Raw genomic sequence first — 20,643 nt, 5'->3', positions numbered from 1 at the left:
TGCTTAAGGACCCAAGGTGGAATAATTGTCACGGTTGGTGAGTTGGTGTGTCTGGACTGGTGGCCCAGACTCAACTGAAAGGCAAAAGGTACCAAGTGGGGCTGATTCTGGGAGCCTCTCTGAAACCTCTGGGGTGAGGGGAAGAGTTGAGCATCGGAGAGCCACCTTGGGACCCAATTCAGGAGAGCACAGCAGCCTGGTCCAAGGATAAGAGTTGGGAAGGACGCTGCTGAAGGAATGGATGAGTGTCCATCAGCCAGCCCGGGGGAGTCAGTTGTTGTAGCATCTGAAGCAACAGTCGTTAGTCTTAAATCGGGTAATCTCAGACATAGTCAGCTTCGCTGATGTGAAAGACAGCTCTTCTTTATGTTACTGTTTTATCCACACTAGAGCCATTTTCAAAGAAGGGGAAGGTGGGGGGGCAGGCAGGGCAGACTGATCAATTTCTCTGGGACAGTAACAGAATACCATCGTAAACATTTTGTTGGAGTATCTATCTTCATAAATGGTAAGATTTCTTAAGAGAAATACATGTTCCAAGATTTCCTGTGTATGTTTCAATAAGTTAGGTAGCAAGAAACAGGAACAGGGGGTTGTCCCTCTCCATGCCTGAAGGCCCCTCCAGGAGGTTGGAGGAGAATCAGGTGAGTCTTAGCCAGCCATAAAGACTACTAGGCATGCGTCAATTCAAGCCCGAGCCAGGTGGGCGGTACACCTGGGCAGCCCAAACGAGGCCCAGGTGGGCTTAATTCAGTCAATGGCGTCCACCAATACCCTTGACCACGCCTTCTAACCAGAGGCCTCAAACACCTTGGCCTGATACCTACCACCAGCTTCCTCTTCTCCCTTCAGCGCCTGTCCTGAGTCCGCTCAGCCCTGCCATGGTCTCTCTGGCCTCAGGCTGCCACGTGTGGGTGTGCAGTCCCACGAGGTTGCCCATGTGTTCAGTGGCTGTAAAACCTGAAACTTATTCCGTCCTTTATAAAAACCCACTTGGATCACAAACCCGGCTTCAGCGTGAATTCTTTCTCATACGAAGCCAAGAACTGAGGTGTTTCTCACCCAAAATATACTAAATAAACCTAAGGTATCTATATACTAAGAAACCCAAGGTCTCTATGTTGTAACACCAAACTTAAAAAAAAAACCAACTCCATAAGTTGCCAGTGTAGGAAGAAAAATCAAGGCAATTCAAACCCGTTGTTAGCAATTTAAGCATTTGGGAATAATGTTGTTTGTGATCTGCCAGGTAAGGAATCTGACAATTCAAACGCCAAGACAATTGTTGGGACAGATTCTGTTTTTCCTCATCTCAAGCACCACTTCTGATTCAGGGTGACATTACGGGACAGTAGAACTGCTTCTGTGGGTTTTCGTGTCTGTAAATCTTTCTGGGAGCAAACAGACTCATCTCCCCACTCCCCCACTCCCCACCAACCAGGAACTCCTGGTGAGAGTGAACTGCTCACCTTGTGTTTAGCAGCCCACATCTACCCACTGTACCAACAACCACTGAGGCTCCTCCAGCCCCAAGCATGACCCCTAATTTCTGAATGATAAAGGGCTCCTTCAGTTTATGACAGCTGGGAGGGGGACACTAGTGTAGGAAGGCCCCTACCTAGATGGTCATTACATGGATACCCCACAATGGGTAATCAGTAAATGTTTGTCAAATGGATTTGTCTGTTTCTTTGGCAAAGGTAAAGCAACGAGGCGATTTTATCCAAGATGAAACTCAAAGCAAAACATTAAAAAGACAAACCAAACAAACCAACCCAGATGCGTTACCATGTAGACAAAAGAGGTGACTTTGACTAGGTGAGGCCTGGCCAAGTCAGGGAGTGGTAACTAAGGTTACAGTGAGCAAAGATGGAAGGTGTGGCTTTGTTTGGACTTCTCTTTGTGATGAAAGGAGGCCTGGGGGCACTGTGGGCAAGCATGGTATGGTTAACCATAAGGTCCCTGGTTCAAACCCACAAGCTGCTCCTTGGGAGAAAGTGGAGCCTATCTGCTCCGGTAACATGGACAGCCTTGGTCGCCCTAGATGCAGTCACTATGGGTTGGAGCCAACTCCGTGGCAGTGGGTTTGGTTTGTGGTTTTGTATCAATGTGCTCATCAAAGACATTACCCTCGAGGAAAAAAGCTTATGCCTCTGTTCCTTAGTAAGTTAGTTTTCAGGAACCTGCAGCTACGAGAGCTAGGTTTTTTGGTGAATCGCCTGTGTTCCAGGACGGTGTGGCAGGAGTGTGGGTGGGGCCCGCGCTGATGCTGCCTGTCTGAAATCCCTGCTCGTCTTCTCCGTTTTCTCTTTCCTCTGCTCTTCCTTCCCCCCTCCCCTCAGGTCTTCCTGACAGTGAGAAGCCAGGCAGTGAAGTGCACACCTGGAAGCAGGTGCTCTTGCCTCTCACTCTGCTTCCTCTCACTTAGCACTGACTGAGAAGCTTCTTGAACTCCTTATGCCTCTAGGTTCTCATCCATTAAAAACCAAACCCTCTGCGGATGAGCCGATTCTGCCTCAGCAATCCAATCCTAGGAGCTAGAGTAGAACTTCCAGCCCCAGAGGACTGCCAACACTTTCCATCTGTACCGAAGCAGACTGCCCTGTCTTTTCAATATGAAGCAGCTGCTGGGTTTGAACCACCAACTTTCATCTCGCTCTGGGTACTGATCTTTCGTGGTTGTTGTGGACCCTGAATGAGATGACTCTTTGAAGGCACTGAGAACAACGTTTGGCCCAATGAAGTGTTCGAGACCTGCTTCTGGTTGCCGTCGAATCCCTTCGGATTCATGGTGACCCCACGTGTGCAGAGAACTGTACTCCATGGGGTTTAAGGCTGTGACCTTTCAAAACTCCATCTCCAGGCCTGTTTTCTGAGGTGCCTCTGGCTGGGTTCAAAGCACAAAGCTTCAGCCTTGCAATCCCACTGGAGCAGTTCTCTGCGTGTTTTTGGTCACTCTGAGTCAGAATCCATTTGTCGGCAAACAGCAATGTCATCCTGGTTCTCAAGGCTTTACGGGTTGTGTTTGTTGTCTGTTCTTTGATTTTTGCTTTTGAAAGCCTGGAACCTCCTCGGTGATCTCGGTGTTGTGCAAGCCATGGCTGTGTGCCCTGATTGTGGGTTTTATCCTGTGGTCAGAGTCAGCCGGTTCACAGCAGTTCACAGCAGTTCGGCAGAACCAATATCTGATTTTTTGTGGAGTTCAGCAAACCAGTTGTTAAAATGGCATTTGGAGTCAGGGTTCTCTCTCAGGTGGGTGTGTGGGCAGCTGCCCAATGTGAAAAATCACAAATTTATATTCCTTACTCTTTTTTAATGTTCATGTGTGCAACAGCATAGTCTAAGCACCCATTGTAATGATCATTCTGTACATAGGTATAAAAAAACTAGATGGAATTATGCTTCTAATATTCATTATTCATTTCATAAAACTTATTATACTTTTGATGAAATATCACTACATTTTTATTCCATGTGTTTGTTACTTCAGTAAGTAAACAAAGAGAGAAAAAGTAACAAGGGTGACACGCTTTATTCGTTCCAGCTTTGTGTCATGCCCCCACATTCCCACAAGATATTATGAGTGAATCCCAAAATTCCTGAAAGTGTTCAAAGAGCTAAAAATACTTTCGGGACCATTGTTATAAGTTCAACAGAAGCAGAAAGGGGTTTTCAAAATGAACATATAAGTTCAGAGAAGTTGCCTGTATATTTCTAATATTTCAAACACAATGACTATTGTCTAATTGACCTCTAGCCGACCTCTAAAGGATCCTATTCCTACAGTGAAAAGTGGTAAAGGATAAATCACACAGCCACTAATGCTCAGATAAGAGCAAGTGAGGATACCAATCAAGCAGCAATATGGACATAGCTTAAATAGCAGTCTTATTCTTTTTGTCCGGTGTTATGTTTCATTAATATTTAAAACTCTTATAACATAATCTAGTTTTGTGTACATCTTTTATCATTCTTATTTAAGTATTAACTGTGGAAATAATAGACTGCCTTTCAGTGTATCGGTTTTTTATCCTTAAAACGGACATTCGGGCAGTGAGCTGGTTGCTAGATTGGTTGAATCTCAGCACCGGTTCTGTCTTATTCCCTGCCCTGACCCTGGGTGTGGTACACTGAGGGACAGGACGCGAATGTAATGCAGCTAAATCACCTGTGCTCATAATGATGGGTCTGGAAAGTCGACTCTGGTGGGGGAAGACTTTCACGGTTGTGAGATATAAGTGAATCTTATTGTGCATTGTCATGACTGGACACAGTCCCTCCAATAACCCCCCAGAAAGCAACTGTCATAAAGGAGCTACTATACAAGGTGAATCATTTCTGTGTCTGGCTACTTCACAATGTCTAAAGGTTATTTGTCAATAAAATAAATCAGGTTCTATAGCCAACCCACCATAGATGTAGCAGTCCCCTGGGGAAGGCTCAGGGGGTGCTGAGGTCAACTAGCACTAGGCCAAAACGCTGACTCACCTCATCGCTTGTTTATGTTCCTCACTTATGATATTACCTATTAACTAAGTAATAGATTAGCTGTAGGGTGTGCATGCCTTATGAGAGATCTGCAAGCCCCATTAAATACACCCACTGGAAAATACATTCATGCTCTCAGTCCTGACGTGAGATGAGGGGCCCCTGTGCCCCGCTGTCTGTCTGTCTATCTGTCTGCCTTTAATATTTTCCACAATTGCAAAGTTGCTCCTGAGGACCCGTTCAAGGGTTGGGGACCCCTCACCCAGACACCTTGACAGATTTTTCCAATATCTGCTTCAGCTAACAGTCCTTCACTTAACTTTTCATGACACGGTGGGATTCTTGCTCAACACTTAGCGTTTACTATTCGGACATCTGGGGCAGATTGGCTATGCAGACCCCGAATGGCATTTGTGCATCCTACGTTCTTCTCCCTCTTGGTGTTTCGAGCTGGACCTACTGTAAACGACCTCATAGTCTATGAGACCCACCTCAGTGCTTCATCAGATGCAGCACTGCAGACAATTCCCTTTGTGGTACGAAAGACTCAGTGGTACATCTGGATTTGGGGCCTCTGGCCCTTCTTAGCCCATTGTAAGGATGTTCTTCTGGACTCGCTTTCAGGAGCATTTTCATGGGGTCAAAACTGTAATCCAGTGAGATAACTAATTCCTTTGTTAGCAAATTTCTCTCACAAGTAAGTTGGCCAGGGAAATTTTCAAGGCTGTTTAAAAAGAATGACTCCTAACTATAAGTTTCTGTTTTACAAGGGGTCAATGATGGCACCCTCTGTAAATACAGAGCAATTATCTCCTATCATTGTGAATACTAAATGAGATTCAGTATCTCAAGTATCTCATTTGTGAAAGGAAGCTGTATTTGACCCCTTTCTTATTCAAATGAATTATTCAGTGTACAGAAGAAAGTTGTGAGATTTTTTTACATTTTTGCAAAATAATCATAAAAGCTAGCATTTATGGAGGAATTACTATTTGTCCCTTCATCCAATATGTCATACGGTTGTGTGTTGCTAGGATGCTGTAAATTGAACCACCGGTATTTTATATACCAGCAGGGTCTCCTTGGTGGGCAGGCTTCAATGGAGCGATCTTACTTCTGAAAAGTAGTCAATGAAAACTTAAGTTGCCCGAGATGTATAGTAATCCAATACGAGGATTGCAATATAGTTTTTTTTTTCTCTTAAAATATATTTCCTTCTGACTTCTATTGTGTTGGTCAGCAATGAACCCATTGGGACATAAAGAAAGTAAGTTCAGACTCAGTAACTAAAAACCTGAAAGTAAGCTTTGCTGGGGATGCTCAAACCAGCCACTAGTTCTTTTATCTAAGCACACGAGTCCTGTTTACAAGCTCGCCACAGGACACTGACTCAGTATTTATTCTGCGTTCTTCCAGTTTTGTGCACAGGGAACTCCCAATCAGTAGCATCTCTTTTCACAGTACTGTGATTCTCATACTGCTACAGGGAAATCTAGAGGTTGAAAAAGTCCCCTTAGACTTTTAAAGTCTCAGCCCTTGCACCATGAAGAATCACTGCAAAGGAAAAAAGACAAAAAGTTGCTAACAACCATCTTAGTCAGCAGAGAACGTATTACGCTACCAGAATCACTGTCATCCAGTCAATTCTGACTGGTGGTGACCCTATCCTATAGGACAGAGTAGAACTGCTCCTTTGGGTTTCTGAGAGTGTAACTCTTTACAGGAGTAGAAAGCCTCATCTTTCTCCTGTAGATAAGCTGGTGGTTTTGAACTGCAGACCTTGTGGTTAGCAGCTCAAAGCATAACTACTAGGCCACTAGGGCTGCCCTACTATGAATAGCCTAGTTTTAAATTGTCATTGAGTTCTAGGCTGATCTAAGAGCTCAGAGCCTAGCTCACTGTCGTATGCTTCTTTATTCTCTGTGTAGAACCAATGAATCCATTTTTTTTTAAAAGTTCAATTAAAAAAAAAGAAAGAAAGAAAGTGCAATCTGGCTATGAGACAGGGAAATGTTTCTTGTCAATCAACTAATCAACATTTTTATGTCTACTGTGTGTGCATCAATGCACTACACAATATGTAGGAAATGGGTGGTTTTCAGCAGCTAGAGCAAAAAGTTCAATATATCTAAAATAAGCAACATAAAGCATAATATTAATAAATATAGAGTGAGCTACAGGAGACTAATTATTAGTTGAGAAATCAAACGACACATTGCACTGGGTAAATCTGACGCACAAGACATCTCACTTTGAGGATTAGGTGTGCCTGACCCACGCCATGGTATTTCTAACTGCCTTATGTGCATGTGAGAGCTGGCCATTGAATAAGGATGACCGAAGAAGAATCAGTGCATTTGAATTATGGTGCTGACGAGGAATACGGAAAGCCCAGAGACTACCAAAAATCACAGTCAAATCTCTCTGGAAGAAGTACAGCCAGAATGTTCCTCAGAATCGAGACTGGCATGACTTCATCTCAGGAACCTTATGTGGGGTAGTGAAGTTTCTTAATATAGCTCTTCTGCCCATGTCTCTGTAACGCCAACCAAATGATTGAGTGAGATGACACAAATAGTGCATGTGTAACTCTAAGAGAGGGGATGGATCAGTGTTTATTACCAGCTCCCTGGCCACAAGAATGACCCATCTTTGAAGCTGTGGCAGAGAAAGAAACCCCGAGGACTTGAGAGAGCGGGTCTAAGTTCTCTCTGAGGTAGGGGAGGCCACCAAGACCAGGTTCACCAAGACTGTCATGGAGACTCAGAGAAGCAGCGCCAACACTGTGGGGTCCCTGCTGCTCATGTAGCCTGAGACGATGACTGTGGGACAGAGCGATTAAGAGGGCGAGTTTCCTGACCCATGGAGACAAAGGCCAAGAGACTACGTGGCCGAGAGGCTGAGGACCGGTGAGAGACTTGGCTGCTGGCTGAGGAGACCAATGACTGTGTCCTTACTGTTTGTTGATCCTGACTCGTTGTAACCCACCGACTTCCCTACTGAATTCCCTTAATTGTGAGCATTGTCTATGAGTCTGCTGCACTGAGTTATTGAAGGCAGTCTGGCTGTAGAGTGGCGTGGGAGGAAGAAGTGGCGTCAGAATAGGTAATGAAGGATGGAGCAAAGAAGCATAGCTCACTCTTCTTGTCTCTTGTCAATAAAGTAACCAGAGATCAGATATGGCTCCTGCTCCATTGTCCTTAATTACGTTTTGAACATGTTGTCAGGGGACACCAGACCCTGTAAATGGCCACCTTATTTGGATGGTAAAGTAGGACAGTGAAAACAGAGAAAGGCACCCTGGGAGGTGGATTGACACGGGGGTTGCCACCATGGGCTCAAACATAATAATTGTGAGGACGGCGTAAGAACGGGCTGTGTGTTGTCACTAGGAGCCAATGGTACACAACAACAACAACAATTATTAAACCATCGAGAGTGATCTTATGAAAAGTAGGTTTGCACTCTGATACTAACCTAAAGGTTGTCTGAGGAGGCAAGGCCTTGTAGAAGTCGTCGTGAGTTAGAACTGACCGAGGGCAATGGGAAAGCGATTCCGATCATCAGTCAAGTGGGGTTACCACATGAGAAATCCAGAAAAGAGGAGGGTTAGTACCACTGGGGCATCCGTGAACACCCCTTTGTGGAACGGTAGAAACAGAGGTAGGTCTTTGGGGCAGGGTAGAAAATGAGCAAAACAGCTGGTGACTTGCGAGTTGCCTGGAGCAAGTCTGCTGCCCCTGGGCACGTGCAGGGTTGGAAGCAATGTGTACTTCAGGTCGTGCAGGACCACGTCCACCAAACTCGCTGCCATCGAGTGATTCCTGCTCACAGTGAGGCCAGAGGATAGGGTAGAAGTGCCCCTGTGTGATTCTAAGATTGCAACTCTCTATGAGAGCAGGGCCTCTTCTTTCTCCCCAGGTAGTCAGGGAAGGCACCCCCAAAAGTGAGTCTTAAAGATGGAGCAGGAAGAGCCTGTCAGGTAGTTTTCCTTTGAAACTCTTCATAGTGCATCCTTGAGAATGGGGATTCCAACCAGAGAAGACAAGGACAGGTGGTGTTGAGTGACGAGAAGCTCCACGACATTAATACTAGAAGAGGGAAAAGGTCTATGAACAGTTGGACTGAAGAAATGATGAAGGTTCATAAGGAGTAAAGAAATTAAATCCCACAGAGGGACAGATGCATTGTTGAAGGTACGAGCGTGTGAATGTACTGTATGAAGGATGGGACCCATGGACCGGAGAGAGTTGTAGGATTCATGCCTGAACTAGAAGGAGCAGTCTACCCAATTCAAGTCATTTATTGCCTTAATCGTTAATCAGAGTTCAGTGTAGGCAAGGTTTTTTTTTCTCCAAGGCAGACCAGAATCCAGGTTTTAAATGAAAGCTCCCAACTTCTAGATATTGATTCTTTAACTGATGATATCTAGACCCACTGTCATCAAGTCAGTTCCTCCTCATAGTGACCCTATATAAAATTTCCAAGGCTGTGAATCTTTATTTACAAAGAGCTCCACCTCCATCCCCTGGGACAGCTAGTGGTTGAAACAGCTGACCTCGAGATTAGCATTTCACACCATACTCATGCTAGTGATGAAGAAATTGAAGAAGTCCGCCAGCATCTTCAGTCTAGTTTATCACACGTGATGTCCTATTCCAGAGAATGGTCGCTCCAGATAACATCCCTAAAGCATGGGAGAGGAAGAAAAAGAAGTCAGACCCAAATTAGAACTGTAAGGTGGGTGCCATTGAAATTTTAAATAAATGTGCTCCTGTTAAATGAGAGCAAAAAACAAACAGGAGCATTATGGTGCTAGAGAAGGACACCATGGTGAAGCGTTCCCAGGGGAGGTTTTGGGTAAGGCTCTAACTTTCTCAAAACAATCTCACACTAAGCATATGTGTTCATTATTTGGCCCCCCAGAAATTCAACAAGTGCCTTGAACATCTCCCCTCCCCTCCTGCAATAAACTGTTGCCATGACCTTTGCTCTTGACCAAAGCTTTGACTGGAGCATTTCCATTGCCCTTATATTGTCCTCAGGATCATACTGGTAAATTCTTGTTTCATCTCATTACAGTTCCTCCACTTTGACCCCACTTACCGTATTTAAAATTTCCATTCTCCTTGTGTCTGCAGCTGACCCCTTCCCTTCTTAATTTTCAAACTGCTGAATTTTTTTTTTGGGGGGGGAGGTGGACATTGACCTAATAAACTTATTAAACAACAATGATTTCATCATTTTTCCACCAAAGCTTCACCATAAATTTGATGTTTGTTCTTACTCAATTTTAGCAGAACCCATGTTACTCTGATAGGGGCTCATTTCAAACCAGTGTCTTATCCTTCTTATTGTCCCAAACTAGATCCTGTTCAGACATGATATGAAATGTTAGACCAAAACAAACAAAAACCAAACTTGATGTGATTCGGTTGATTCCATCTCAGCAACACTCTTGTCCCCCCGACCACAACACCACTCCCTCTGCCTCAATTTAAACTGAACCTGAAAATTCCCCACTTACTGACATCAATTCTGATTCATAGTGATCCTATTCTACAGGACAAGATCAAACTGGCCCTGGGGGTTTCTGAGACTGTAACTATTGATAGAGTAGAAAGCCTTATCTTTTCTCCTGCGGAGCAATGGTGGTTTCAAACTGCTGACTTTCAAGTTAGCTGCCCAATAAATAACCACTATGCCACTTACATAAGAGATTATTCTCAAACTATTCTCTAAAAACTGTCAGAGGTCAGAAAACTTAGCCAGAGGCATGATTAGAATGATAGCATTTCTTAGTAATGAATATTTGATACCTCATAACATTCCATTTTATATGCTAATATTTAAGAAAAAAAGTAGTGTTGTAACTATGCTGACTGAAAAATAATTCACTTAGCAGCACTCAGAGTTCATGAGATAACCTTTTGTTTGTTTGAGATGAACATGTTATCTGAGTCAATTTCAAATTACTTTGCCTTCCTCTTTTTCAAACCTCTCCAACTACTATTTAGGTTTGGGGGATAAGGAATCGGGAGGAATTTTTCTGTCTGTAAAGAAACATACTGTATGTATATAGGTGTGTGTGTGTGTGTGTATACTGTGTGTTTTATATATATTTGTGTTATGTGTGTGTGTATATATATATATATATATATATATATATATATATATATATCAGAGCTTGTCTCAACAAAAGAAATCAAGAACATGAGCTAATCTATAGCATTCTTTTATTATTATTATTTAGTATTTCTTGTTTTTTTCCCTGTGGTAGGTCTTCCTAAATGTCATGAAAATGCATCTAAAATGTTAGATGGCTGTCAAATCAATTCTGAGGAACTATACTATAAAAAGCTTATGTTACAGTGTATAGCTCCTTCAATGTTATTATGAAAATTGCCCTTCTGTGGATTTTAGAAATAACTTTCTTAAGAACTTCTGCAAAGTTTCCTTTACAATATATATTTTCAAACTTTCCTTTACAATATATATGTTTTAGGTTACAACACAAAGATATGGCCCTTTGAAGACTGAAATTTTATTATTATTATTATTTCAGTTCTCCCCTTCCCATTTATGTTGTTACAAGTTTAAAATAAAAGTTCTATTTCACATTCTACAAGACAATCTGGGCAGGCGTACTTAAATGATGATCACTTCTTGCTTGTCCTCTTCTGGAAAAATTAGGATGGTAGAAAGAACAATGACAACTCCACTCCTACAAATCCATGGAACTTGTAAATATGTTACCTTAGATGGCAACAGGGACTTTGGAAATGTAATTCAGTGACGAGTCTTCCCTAAGAAGAAGAAAGAACCCCATAGCATTCAGGTCGGGTCAATGTTCTTAAATGTGAAAGAGGGAGGAAGCAGGGCGTTGAGAATCAAAGAAGGGGTGACCTTGATTTGCTAGCTGCACCAAGGAATGCAGGCAGCCTCCAAGAGCCAGAAAAGATCAAGACATTCTCTAGAGACTCCATAGGAAATGCAGCCCTGCCCAGTAGCACCTCTTAGTGGGAGGGGAGGGGGGCAGACTGACACATCAAGAGTCAGAGGGAATGACACCCAAATCACTGTCTATACATTTTTTTGTACAGTGTTTCAATAGAAGTTATTATTTTTAAGTAAAAATATCACTGCAATTAGTTATAACAACAAACGTATTTTTCCCATAATCCTAGTCTAAATGTATCACACTGTCTACAAGGCCAAATCTCTGTCCTGATTTACTCTTTGAATCTTCTAATGCATTCCACGCAGAGCTGTCTTTTCCTCCCCCCAATGAGGTGGCAGTTGAATATTTGTAAAACGCTTTAAGAAAACTTGTTCTAGGGGGAACCGGTTACAAGGATCTACACATAACCTCCACCCTGGGGGATGGACAACAGAAAAGTGGGTGAAGGGAGATGTCGGACAGTGTAAAATATGACAAAATAATTATAATGTATAAATTATCAAGGGTTCATGAGGGAGTGGGGAGTGCGGAGGGAGGGGGGGAAACGAAGAGCTTATATCAAGGGCTCAAGTAGAAAGAAAACGTTCTGAGAATGATGATGGCAACAAATGTACAAATGTGCTTGACACAATGGATGGATGTATGGACTGTGATAAAAATTGTAGGAGCCCCCAATAAAATGATCTAAAAAAAAGAAATAAAGAAAACTTGTTCTTACAAAAATAGTTGAAAAGGGAAGATTTTGCTAATTTTATTTTGTTGAGAGCATACATAGTGAAGCATAATTTCTACATTTACAATTTAGTGATACATTTATGCAGCTGTACAACCATTTGTACCCTCTCTCATGAACAAACTCATTACCCCAAAAAGTCTCTGTGGTAGTTGTATAATCGTTTGTCAATTTCAGAGGATTCAGAATGAAGGGATGGAGTCTAGCCTGTCAATCAGGTCATAACCAATGAGGCCTCTGTGTGGGTATGGACTTCTCCTGAGGATTCTGGAAACTCCTGTATTCCTCCTTGGACGAGGGAGACATTGTCTCTTTCGCCTCACTCCCTGAGAGACTCTCTACTGACAAGACACATGGATCTATGCTGACAGCAGTGAGAACCCTGGACCTGGAGGAGTCACACCTGGAGGATGCTCCCACCGCCCCTGAATCCACCAGACTATCCACCCACTGGCCTGTGATATTCCAGCATTTGGCATCATTGCATGTGTTTTGTGAATCTGAAGAGGAACTTATAGACTGATATCACACATATAGGCTAATATCAGACGTATGGACTTGATCTGGACAGGGCTGGGATGTTTTCTCAATATTAATTTACTCTTATATATCAAGCTCTTTCTTATACACATATGAGTGTGTCTATGAATTTGTTTCTCTAGTCTACCCAGACTAACACAGTCTCTATCTAATCTTTCAAGTATGTACAGTAATTTGATCTCACATAGACTGGTGTTAAAATAACATAATTCTCAGGCAAGCAGGCTAAATTTAAAATGACTTCAGGGTGTATTTTTGATTGAAGAAGAAAATTATTTTAATATCATTCCAGGTATACAACATACAAATTTTACAAATGGCAGTTTCACCAATACATTTTTAATACTATTACATTAAAATCAATTGGACTATTTTATTTATAATGGATATTTAGTAACGATACTTGGAAGATGTTGGTTCACTAAGTAATGCATTCTGCATTACTTCTACATGTTGGCATATGACATTATTCAAAAGTTCATGTGTTAATATCACCATCTATCTCAAACGAAGAGAAGCTGGAGGCAGGAAAGTGTTCTCCAAAATCCTTATTTCCCATAGTAATTTACATTTCAGAGCTGTCATTATTATCCAATTCCAACAAAGCTTCAAATCATGTGATTTTGTCCGCTCCTAGTCTGCACACTGTGGTTTTCGACGGCTAGTGTGTTTATAGTCAGTCACTGGTTGTGATAGTCAGGGATTGTGTCAACTGGACACTCTTGGATAAGGGGAGGGGAGGACCTCAACCGATCAATGGTGCCGAAGCCTGGTGACATCTCCTTGGTGTCATAAGTCTTTTCTTTTTTTTTAATGAGAGACAGAGACTGAGCAGAGACCAGTTCTCTTCAGCCTCTGGCCTCTGCCTGAGCCACATTTTGTACCTGGTTCCTCAACCTCCTGTTGGGGCACCTGCTGATCCCAGGAGCCATCAGTGGATTACCCGTGGCAGATTCATTTGGCCAACTTTGGATCTCTGCATCTACCAGCCTGTGACCCCTGCTGTCTCCGCTTTGTCACCTGCTTCCTGTTAATCAGCTTCCATGTGTTAGGAGAAGCCTGACTTGAACCTGACTGGACTTACCTGTTGCTACAACTGTGTAAGCCATTTCTGGATATGAGTCTCTATCGACAACACATACAAGCGTCACTGGTGTTGATCTCTAGAGAACCCAACCCAACACACCGATTTTCTCAAGTTGTCTGGACTTTTAGCTACAATATGATGGCAATTAGTATTTGTGGACCTGCATCAGTATCTCCTTTTTTAAAAAATGAAGAAGTAATTGAAGGACAAGGAGAGAAATAAGAAAACTCCCTCTCAGTTATTAATGATATGGTAACTAATAATGTTGTAACTGCAAGTAGAAAGATTTTACTTCTAATTTTGTTGTTAATATTAAGATAATTTAAGAAATGCTATATTTAAGCAATTTACAACTTTATCACATATTACTCTATGATTAGAATTTATAAACATGAGCAAAGATTGCTTATTGTGGGGCAAGGGGGTTGACAACATGAGTCACCACAATGGGTGAAACCAAACCTAGTGATACGACTTTGTAATTGCTTTAGATACAGACACGGTGGCCATTATAGTGATCGCGCATGAGAAGGTTTGCTTCACTGTAGTCCTTGGGTGCCCTGCAAATGGAGTGAAGTTATAGCCAATGGTGACTTTCAAGATGTACACGCCAAAGGCAGCGATGAGGATAACTTCCGTTTAGATGTCACCAAGAACATCTGCAGGCAGCTTTGACACGTTTCAATAAGGACAGCGATGAGGGATCTTAAGTTGCAGAGTGCAGCAGCCTGGGTGATGGACCAACGTCCCAACATGGCCCATTTTAAGATGAAACATAATTTACGCTGGCACACTTTGTTGGTTCCAAAGGCAATGGTTATCCAAGCTTACGCTTCAGTTTAGGACTTATAGGCGCAATGAAATGTAAGCGCCGCCTTGGCCCTGTGGTCTTGGGTCTTGGGTCTTCATCATTTCTGGCTCTTCGGGCACTCATGCACCTTGGACTCAGCATGCTGTCCCATTCCCATCGTGAACCTCTTTAGTGCACCATTGGTTGTACGTGCGTTAGGAAAACACTCACCTTAAATGAAGTTCCTATCAAAACAGTTTTCTCCCAGTGACATTAAATATACTGCATGGGGTAAAAAGTTAAAGTCAACAACATGTGAAAAATACTGGTATAGTGTGCTTATGGAAATAGCAGGTGGGTTTGGGCCATTTGTCAAAGCATGTAATGTGCCTGTTATTCGTGGTAAAGTGAAGTCATTGTCCCAACACCACGTGTTGAATGGACTATCTTTTCCCCAATGAAGAGTCCCTGGATGGTGCAGTTAACAAGCTTGACTGCTAACTGAAACCTTAGCAGTTAGTTGACCCAGAGCAGTGGTTCTCAAGCTTCCTAACGCTGCGACCCTTGAATACAGTTCCTCATGTTGTGGTGACCCCCAACCATAACATTATTTCGTTGCTGCCTCATAACGGTCATTTTGCTACTGTTATGAATCGTCATGTATATCTGATATGCAGAATGTATTTTCATTTTACAAATTGAACATAAGTAAAGCATAGTATTTAATCACAAAAACAAGATGTCATTACATGTTGTGAAATATTCATTTCTAATTACAAATAAATGAAATTTTGTCTCAAAATATGATATAGTATAGGTCACAGTCTTCACACCGGGGACTCGTATGTGGGTGTGTCTGTATGTGGGTGGACCTACTTGGAGACAGATAGAGGAGCGGTGTCTCAGTTCTCAAGACCATCAGAAGTATGTTTTCCAGTGATGTTAGGCGACCTTTGTGAAAGGGTTGTTCTACACCCCCGAAAGGGGTCGCGACCCCCAGGTTGAGAACCGCTGACCTAGAGGCTCCTCAGAAGCAAATCCTGTCAAGCTCCTTCAGAAAAATCCGGCACTAAGAACCCTAGGAGCACAGTTCCACTCTGTCGGACACACAGGAGGTTGCCGTGAGCGGGAGTCAGCTCCATGACAACCAGCTGATTAGCTCGCTTCAGATAACTGGATTGTGTCTTCCTAAACTATGCATCAACTTCTCTCCACCATGATTCTCAGGACGATATCAACATTGCCCACTTTTAAAATCGGATGTCATTATGCTATGTACTATAAATCCTAAACTTTGTGATATTAATGAGGCAGGGTTAATAGCAGTTATGTTAATGGGGCAGGATACGATATACATGATTTGACTGTACCTTGAGTCAATCATTTTGGATATAAAAAAGAGATTCAACATGAGAGCAGAGATCAGAGGGATGTACTCTCATCAAGAAAGAGGAGCCAGGAATGGAATGTGTCCTTGAAATCCAAGTTCCCTGTGACAGGAACCTCCTAGAAACAGAAGACAGTGAGAAGGGGGAAAAAAATCTTTCTTTAGAGTCAGTGCTATGAATTCTAATTTCTCACCTCCTAAACGGTGAGAGAATCCCTTGATGTTTGTGAAAGCTATCCATCCTTTGGTGGTATTTCTGTTATAGCAGCCCTAGATAACGAAGACAGCATCATGGTTAAATATCCAGCTGACTTCAAACATATTCTTTTTCCTCGCCTCTCCATTTTCTTGTGTTGGTCTATATGTCTGTCCTCCTGCCAGTACTACCACACAGCCTTGGGATGTTGTCTGAAATAACATGGGAGTGATGCCACGTCATGAACGCAGTGGGTATGGAGGATGGCCATATGCCACCAAGATGACCCTGACCCCAGTAACTGCATGTGGCAGAGAAGAGCTGCTCCCGGAGTTTTCTAGGCTATTTTTCCAAGCAGTTTTATTGGCATTTCATCCACACAGCATATAATTCAATAATTCAATCATATCCAGAAGAATTATACAATCATTACCAAAATCTATTTTAGAACACTTTTTTCTTCCTTATATGCATTATTTGTGTAATTATTATTTTTTAATTTTTATTGTGGCAAAAATATACACACAAAATAGTCTTCAATTCAGCAACTTCTACAAGTATAATTCAGTGCCACTGATTATATTCTTCATGCTGTACAACCATTATTGATATCTTTTTCCAAATGATTCCACCACCACTAACATAAACTCAATGTCCCCTAAGCATAAACTCTTTCTCCTGCATCTATGGCAACCACGGGTCAAGTTTGGTGTCTTTTTTAATGGTTCTCTTAATGAGGTTGTAATTCTTTATGAGAACAGATCACCAGGTTTCTCACCAACAGAGCCAGTAGTTGGGTTGGAACATTCTAGTTAGTATTCAAAAGCATAACTCTTGTGTCACCACGTTTCCTTATGCATATTATAAATGTTCATTCTTCCCCACCCCGAGATGGTGCAAAATACAGAGCTAAGTAGGTATTCTGCAGGATGGACTTAAGCATTAAGTACTATTAAAGAAAGGAAGGCGCCCTGGCAGCATCCAGGAGCTGTGAACCACAAGGTTGGGGGCTAAATCCACCAGCTGCGCTGTGGGAGAAAGGTGAAGCTCTTATACAGACCCCAGAGGGACAGTTCTGTTCTATCCTGTCCTATAGGGTCACTGTGAGTCAGAAACAACTCAATGGCAGTGGGTTTGTTGTTTTTAAGGAAAGGTGGTATTTATCCATTAAACACAAAAATGTTTTAGAAAAACAAAATAAAAGCTCTCACTCATTGCTTTCAACTTGATTGTGAAAAAGTAGAATTGCTTCCTAGGGTTTCTGAGGCTTTACAGAAGCAGCCTGGAACAGATTGCTTCATCTTTCTCCCAAGGAACAGCTGGTAGTTTCAAACCTTAGACCTTTCATTTACTAGCCCAAATGATTAACCCACTGTGCCACCAGGATCCTATCATATGCTTGTGCAGATTTAAAAGCACTTTAATTAAATCTCAGCCATGGAACACAATGTAAATGTATTGTCAATTTCGCTATTTTCTAGATATGCCATCTTTGAAACAATTTTTCTTTTTGCCAATAATTTTAAACACAAAGGCAAGCAACAGCTGTCAAGAATTGACCGTTCCACCTAGCCTACTCATGTCAAAAGCAACTTAATCACGGGAAAAGTGCTTATTCACTGGCTAACGTGGTTACATTTAAATGTATTCTCTGTATTACGGGGCGGAACCATCCTTTTAAACAAGAATGTTTAGGGCCGAGGAAAGGTTTAAGAAGTCCAGCACGCCTTGGGGGTCAACAGCACAGCGTTGTGACGGCATCCGTGTCAAAATCAAAACGCTCTCCTCCCTAACCCTAAAATACAATTTCTGCATCCACAAGGAAATTCGCAGACCAGTCGCGCGCGCGCCTTCTTGGAAGCGGACTCGACCACTCATGCGGCGGGCAATTCGATGTGAGCGTGTGACTTTGTCCTTTCTCCCCCGGCCCACAGCTGAAGAGCCACGCCGGCGACTCCTCGAGTTCGACAAACCACGTTTCCAAGCGGATATACCTAAATCCGAAGCTAGCCAAGCACCGCCCCACCCGCCTCGCCCCAAAATGCGCACATGCGTACACCCAATAAAGAGGTTAACGCGCTCCCCCTCGCCGAGCTCCTCCCTCCACGCCCAGCTGCCACGCAGCCAGTCCGTCTGCCCTTCTGGCGACTGGCTTCATTGTTCACGTAGTGCGCATGTGCATCACTGCCGCCGGGCGGTCCTTTGGCCGTCGGGGGCGGAGCGGTAGGCGGGACCAAGCTTCTTGCGCACGCTCCGGACATGCGCAGTGTAGGAGCTGAAGCGCCAGCTGTCGACTTGGACGTTCCGGGGAGAGAGCGCATGCGTGAGTGTACGCGTTGCCGGCGAAGTGGGGACCCTGACGACTCGGAAATTTGAATACCACAGTAGCATGGAGTGTGACCTCATGGAGACTGACATCTTGGAGTCGTTGGAAGATCTAGGGTAAGAGTGCCAGGACACGGGTCTCCCAACCCCCACGCTGCCTGCTTCCCGGGAACACGACCTCCGCCCAGTCTGGGAGACTCCTGCCTCCCCACACTGCACCCCGTGGCTCCTGGCTTTCGCCGCCCAGTCTCCCCGGGACCTCAATGCCACGTCCGCTGTTTGTCTCGCCGACTCGGAGTGCTCCAAGTCCGACGTCCCAAAGTCCTCCCTGAGATTTTTGCAGCTCGGTTGCCCGCAGCGTGTGTCAATCATGCGTGTCATTGTCTGGGCTCTGGTCGCCCCCCCCCCCCCAACCCTTTTCCCAGTTTCTTTCTTGCTCCCCCTCCACCTGCCCCAGCGCCCATCCTCGAGGTTGCCAAAGTTGCTTCTGCGCTTTCCCGACTTGCCCTTTCCTAACTTCGTGCCCTTGTCTGGGCAGTCCCCAGCCCCTGCGCCTGCCCACCTCACTTCTCTCGCAAAATCGCCTTTGCCCAGTCATCTGTCCGCATGTATCCTGGCTTCTCTAAGCCGCACATCCGTTCGCCCGTTCCGCCGGCCGGCTCCCCGTAGGTGCCCCTCAGCTCTCACCACCTCCAGGGGAGAGCCCCCGCGCCTCACTCCACTCACCCCGCAACTCCAGGGAGCCCCCCCGCCCCGGGAGCCCCCCGCCCGGGGGAGGGGTGTCCTGTGCCTGCACCGAGGTCCTGTACCTGCACATATCTCCTCCTCACAGTGAACCAGAACATAGGTCGGTCGTATCTAAAAGCTAGAAAACCAGGCTTGTCTCCCTGGGTCCCTGGACTCCTGCATTCTTAGGAACACTTGAGGACTTAGAACTCCTTTGGCCAGATGTGCGAAGAAACACATTGCCTGCTCATGTGGTCACAGGTGCAGTCAAAATCTGCATGTGTAGCTAGATCTATTTATGAAGGACGTCTATCAGAAACTTCCCCTATTCCTTCTCAAGGCCCGGAAACCTTTCATCAGGACAAGGCACCTTGCTGATTCCCAAAGATACTTACTATTCCCGTAAGAAGTTTTTTAGGGAAAGGAAACAGTGTTTATTATTTCCCTTTGTCAACATGCATTACCATTGTTCGTTTGTAAGCTGACTTTTTTCAGCTATCCCCGACTTTACAGGGCTTACTTTTTTGATTAGGGCACAAGTAAAAGTCCTATTTCGGCAATAAGGCCTTTTTTTGGGTGGGCATTCTCAGATTAACTTGCATACTCACACAGGATAGCATTCATTCAGCACATACCATTCATTCAGTACATTCAACCTCCTGTGTTGTGGAGGTGAGGCCTCTGGGGCTGAAGGTAGGAGAGAAGAAAGCCACGCTGACTGAGAACATGCTGTGTGGAGCATGACTGGGAGAGGAAAGGAAATCCTAGGAGCTTCCTGAAGAAGTGACCTTTCAGTTAGTTGTATAGGAGGAGCAGAACTCGGGGGAGGAGGTAGAACTTACTTAATGTCCTATTTTGCATGGGCAGAGGTCACTGAAGTCAGTCACAGAGGTGATGGATACTTGTTTCTTTCCAGAATTATTTTTCCTACCCTCTTTAACTCTAGTTTTCATCTCTTGGGTACTATAAAGTAATTATTACCATCATAAGTGTAATCAAATAAATAATCAAGAAGGCTGAGTGTAAGCCCTGGGCCTTTCTGAAAATGGTATCTTAACTTTAAATACTTGGTTTGGTGACATCCCAGTTAAGGTTTAAAATTCAACTTTAATGGATTGACTTGGCAACAATGAGTTGAGTTTGATACATATTTTTGAAAGAGTCATGGAGAAATATTAGACTTAAATGGCTTTTTTTATTGATAACCTAGCACCTCATAGGAATTCAGTAACTACTTGTCCAATAAACGAATAAAATCTGAAAGTAAAGCATAAGGAGAAATGACTAGGTCTTTATTCCTGTGTTTAATCAGACACAAAACCAAACTTGCTGTCATTGACTTGTCCCTGACGGACTCACAGTGGACCTATAGAACAGAGTAGAACTGTGCTACTGGTCCGTCCGTCTGTC

General features: G+C 43.6%; 1 protein-coding gene across 1 annotated transcript in view; it reads left to right on the top strand.

Moving 5' to 3' along the window:
- The first annotated feature begins 18,483 nt into the window (after window positions 1–18,483).
- The window catches only part of FAM98A (family with sequence similarity 98 member A), a 34,105-nt gene continuing 31,945 nt past the window's right edge, over window positions 18,484–20,643 (top strand). The window contains exon 1 of the mRNA XM_004711106.2: window positions 18,484–18,624. Within this exon, the coding sequence (XP_004711163.1) occupies window positions 18,572–18,624 (53 nt within the window). The 5' untranslated portion in view covers window positions 18,484–18,571. The remainder of the gene's footprint in view (window positions 18,625–20,643) is intronic.

The sequence above is a fragment of the Echinops telfairi genome, unplaced genomic scaffold, assembly GCF_000313985.2.
Source record: "Echinops telfairi isolate 266 unplaced genomic scaffold, ASM31398v2 ScPeMD7_10;HRSCAF=50, whole genome shotgun sequence".
Classification (NCBI taxonomy): domain Eukaryota; kingdom Metazoa; phylum Chordata; class Mammalia; order Afrosoricida; family Tenrecidae; genus Echinops; species Echinops telfairi.
This window is presented reverse-complemented; position numbering and strand designations above follow the sequence as displayed.